Source organism: Lycium ferocissimum, chromosome 12, assembly GCF_029784015.1.
Source record: "Lycium ferocissimum isolate CSIRO_LF1 chromosome 12, AGI_CSIRO_Lferr_CH_V1, whole genome shotgun sequence".
Lineage (NCBI taxonomy): Eukaryota > Viridiplantae > Streptophyta > Magnoliopsida > Solanales > Solanaceae > Lycium > Lycium ferocissimum.
This window is the reverse complement of record NC_081353.1, coordinates 9034195-9038386: the sequence shown is the minus strand read 5'-3', so window position 1 is coordinate 9038386 and position 4192 is coordinate 9034195. Positions and strand designations below refer to the sequence as shown.

The 4192-nt window shown below is 37.9% G+C and overlaps 1 protein-coding gene across 1 annotated transcript; it reads right to left on the bottom strand.

Moving 5' to 3' along the window:
• Positions 1-706: 706 nt before the first annotated feature.
• Positions 707-1345, bottom strand: LOC132039048 (uncharacterized). Its single transcript, XM_059429600.1, has one exon. It carries the CDS (start codon positions 1343-1345, stop codon positions 707-709), a length of 639 nt encoding a protein of 212 aa, XP_059285583.1.
• Between the last annotated feature and the right edge of the window lie 2847 nt (positions 1346-4192).

Below are 4192 nucleotides of genomic sequence, written 5' to 3'. Positions count from 1 at the left end.
TCAGCCCCCACAATTTCCCAGCATACTTGATAAAATGCTCCTATCATACCATCTGGACCACCTGAGCTATCTCCTGACAGATCAAAAACTGCATTCTTAACATCTTCTAGAGTTGGCATGCTGGTAAGTATCTGATTTTTCTCCTGAGTAACCATATTAGGAACATGTTGTAGCAATGAGAAATCTGAAGAGATATCCTCCTGTGTAAACTGATGGTGAAAAAATGGAGTTGCTTCCTCAGCTACAGCATCTTCCCCCTCAATCCAACTTCCATCTTGCTTTTTCATCCTTTTGACCTGCAATCTCTTCCTCTGACCATTTACCATATTGTGGAAAAACCTTGTATTCCTATCCCCCTCAGAAAAATAAGTAAAATGAGATTTTTGTCTCCAGAACTCCTCCTTATAATGCATATACTTCTTCAATTAACGCTTGCTTGGTTGAAGTACCATCCTGTTTGCAGGAGAAGGATCATCTTCAAAAAGTTGTTGTTTAACTCTCACAATATCTTCCCTTACTACCAGTTGCTTGAAGATATCCCCAAAGGTGGCTTTAATCTATTCTGATAGAACAAACTTAACTTTTTTAAGCTTTAATTTAAAAGTAATGAGTTCATCTGCTTCAAAATCAGTATTCCACCCTTGATTCACAGTCTTTAAGAAGGATTCATGTTCTATCCAAAACTTTAGAAATCTGAAAGGTTTCCTTACATGTTGAGAAGAATTTCCACAAGTAGAAGAGGGGCATGATCAGAAACAATTCTAGATAAATGCTCAACTTCCATGTGACCAAACCAATCCTGTAGTTTTGAGTTAGTGAGCATTCTGTCCAACTTTTTAATAATACAATCCCTACTTGCTCTACCATTCCACCATGTGAATAAACTCCCTTTAAAAGGAGCCTCAAATAGTTCACATGAATTCACACAGAATGCAAAATCTTCATACTCATCAGGATAAACTAGCAGACCCCCTATTTTCTCATCTTCATTCATAATGACATTGAAATCCCCTCCCACAAGCCAGGGCACTTCTATTTGATCAGAGAGGTTATACAAGTTATCCCAAAGACAAATTCTTTCTAATGCTTCACACTTTGCATAAACCATAGTTGTCATAAGAATCTTATTATCCTCCTGAAAACTTAGCTTAACTGTAATCTGTTGATCTGTATCCTGAATCACTTCTACATCTATATTATCATTTACAAAGAACCAAATTTTGCCATTGCAGTTATGATGTGCATATTTCATGCCCAATCTCCTTCTAAATCTTTGAATGTGTCTAAAATGTTGAAATGGTTCCATCAAAGCAATGATGGAGAATTTATGATGCTCGTGTAACATTTGCACTCTATGAAAAGCTTGTTGTGAATTCACGGACCCGGATATTCCAAAATAGAGTCTTCATAAAGATTTATTGACATTCTTCACAGCTCTATTTGGAAATATTCTTAAAGGCTGAATATCCACTACACTTTGTTGTTTGCCTTCTTACTCCCTTCATGCATGGACTTTGGAGAAATATCAGCTTTCTTAACTACCTGATTAAACACCTGCTCTATAGCTTCCTCATCTACCCTATCTTTAGCACTGCTACCTACATCAAGCTGCTCAGGTAATGCCATATCTGCTAGATTATGGGAGACTACATCATCTAGTTCCTTCAAAGGAGAAGGTTTCTTCAGGGATTGAATTTGCTGATCTTGACCTTTTTCCACCAGATCCATATGTAAATCATCAGATTCCTCCCTTTCAGGTAGGTAGGATCCCACTCCATCGTGATTTGTGGAAAAATTCAACTGATCCTCCTGCCTGAGCACAATTGTAAGAGGAAATTCTTTCTGAGTATGCTCCTGATAAAAGACTGTGTTACTTAGCTCATGTTCCTAAACTAACTTGTCCACACAATCATTTATTTTCTGCTTCTCTCCATCTTCTACATGTTCTTGGCTATCTGCTACTTTGTCTCCTCCATCAGCTTGAGAATCACCTATATTGTTAGTCTTTTCTTCAGGACCTTTATAAATAACTATCTCAGAACCTGCACAATCTTCTACTTGTTCTTGGCTATCTGCTACTTTGTCTCCTCCATCAGCTTGAGAATCACCTATATTGTTAGTCTTTTCTTCAGGACCCTTGTAAATAACCATCTCAGAACCTGCACAATCTTCTACTTGTTCTTGGCTATCTGCTACTTTGTCCTCCATCTGCTTGTCTCTTGAGGATTATCTACATTGTTAATCTTTTCTTCAGGGCCCTTGTAAATAACTATCTCATTACCCACACTTGCCTTTCCATTCTCAGCTTGCATTCCAAAATGTCCTTCTTCCCTAGTTACTTTCAAACTTTCCTCAGGTTTGTCAACATCTTCTGCCTCCTTGAATAAAACATACGCTCTTTGGGTGTCCCTACTGACTCAGTAGGAACCAAATCCTTTGTGTTGTCATTATCCACCCCTTCTTCTACATTTTCATTCAATACTTCAAAATTATTTTGAAGTGAGACTCCTTCTGGTTGCTTGTCTTTCCCTGCACGATCCTCCTTCCTCTTCTTTCCCATGTTAGTAGCATTTGGATAAGTAACAACTTTCCCACTAGACAACACCTTCGGCAAATATTGCTGCACGGGATATCTCCATCTATTATACCTATTATGCCTTTCTGGATATTGAAATCCCTTAGATGTTGTTGCTACTATTTGTTTCTCAGTTTCCACCTCCTCACTCATCTTCACTTCTGCCTCTCCTTCATAGACATCCTTTTTCTTTTCTGCCTTCAACTCAGGATGTAACTGTTACACCCCGAAAAAATTTCGCGTTACCAAGACTGCAGACGACTTAGTATGGGCTCAGGGGAGAGTAAAGATATACAAGGATTAGGGATAAAGATTCTGTTATATATGTATAAGAATAACATATAGATGACAGTAGAGGCCATATGGTGTAAGTTGATTAATACGTTACTTGACAAATAGCCCTCGTAACCGTAAGTTAAGTTGGGGCCCACATGTCGGGATTTTATAAAGGGCATATGACATGTTATATGAATAGTACATAGGAAGTTTAGCAAGTCTTAAGAGGCACACTTTAGCCAAATATGAGCATAAGCACTCCAAAAGGATGATTTAACGATACGTTTTCAGGTGATCTAGATTTACGAGGCCAACACACCATTATACGTTGAGAATTTGGGAAAACACAAAAAATGAAAGTTGTAGATAATTGAAATAACTTTCGAACCATAGGTCGTGGGTCTTCATGTGACATAGCAATAAAAAGTTATCGACGTTTTAAGGAGGAAAGGTCAAACTGGCAGTGGGCTCGGCCCAACCCGACTCCAAGTCGGGTCAGGCCCACTTCCTTGGCTATTTAAGGAAAATTTTCACCCATTATCTTCCTCATTTCATGCCAAAAGATCTAGAATATTTTAGAGAGAGAGTGAGGAGAGTTAGAGAGATAAAGCAAGGATTCGATCAAGTTCGAGACCCGAATCCCGAGGCTCGTGAAGGATAAAGTGTAATACGAGTTGTCGTCGTCGTTTCAAGCTAAATATTGAGCTTGGGGGATGATATTTTCGTGGTTGAGCTTCTGCTAAGGTATGTATTATTTTCTCATCTTTGTTATTGAGATGATTACATGGAGATTTAACGGATTAAAGTGGTAGAAATATAGTTATAATTATCGTATACCGAATATGAAGGCGTTGTGGTTTAGGGGCTGTTTTGGATAGAATTGTAAGATGAGTTTAGTCATATTATTTTTGTAAATTGTTAGATTTGTTGTTGTTGTTGGTTGTTAGGTTAATTTGGAATTGTTGGGTTGGTAGGATTATAGAGGAGATGCTGTCCAAATCCCGTTAGGCGACAGAATAAATGATTAGTTAGAATAATCTTGTTGGCCTAGTCTTAATCCCTATATTGTTGATGGTATTTTAGTTGACCAAGCTCGGGAATGGAATCGAGGATTAGCTTGAGGCGTAAATAAGGTATGTAAGGCTAACCCTTCTTTCATACTTTGGCATAATCCCTTTTATATGACTCCTCAAGGACGTAAAACATAAGTACTCTATTCTTAGTTGGATTTGGAGTCGATATCCAATGTCTTGTTTCGTTAATGCTATACTCTTGTTGATAATTCGAAGGAAGCTTATGCGATACATTATACTTACTTGTTCACTACAAAGCAAATGGTAT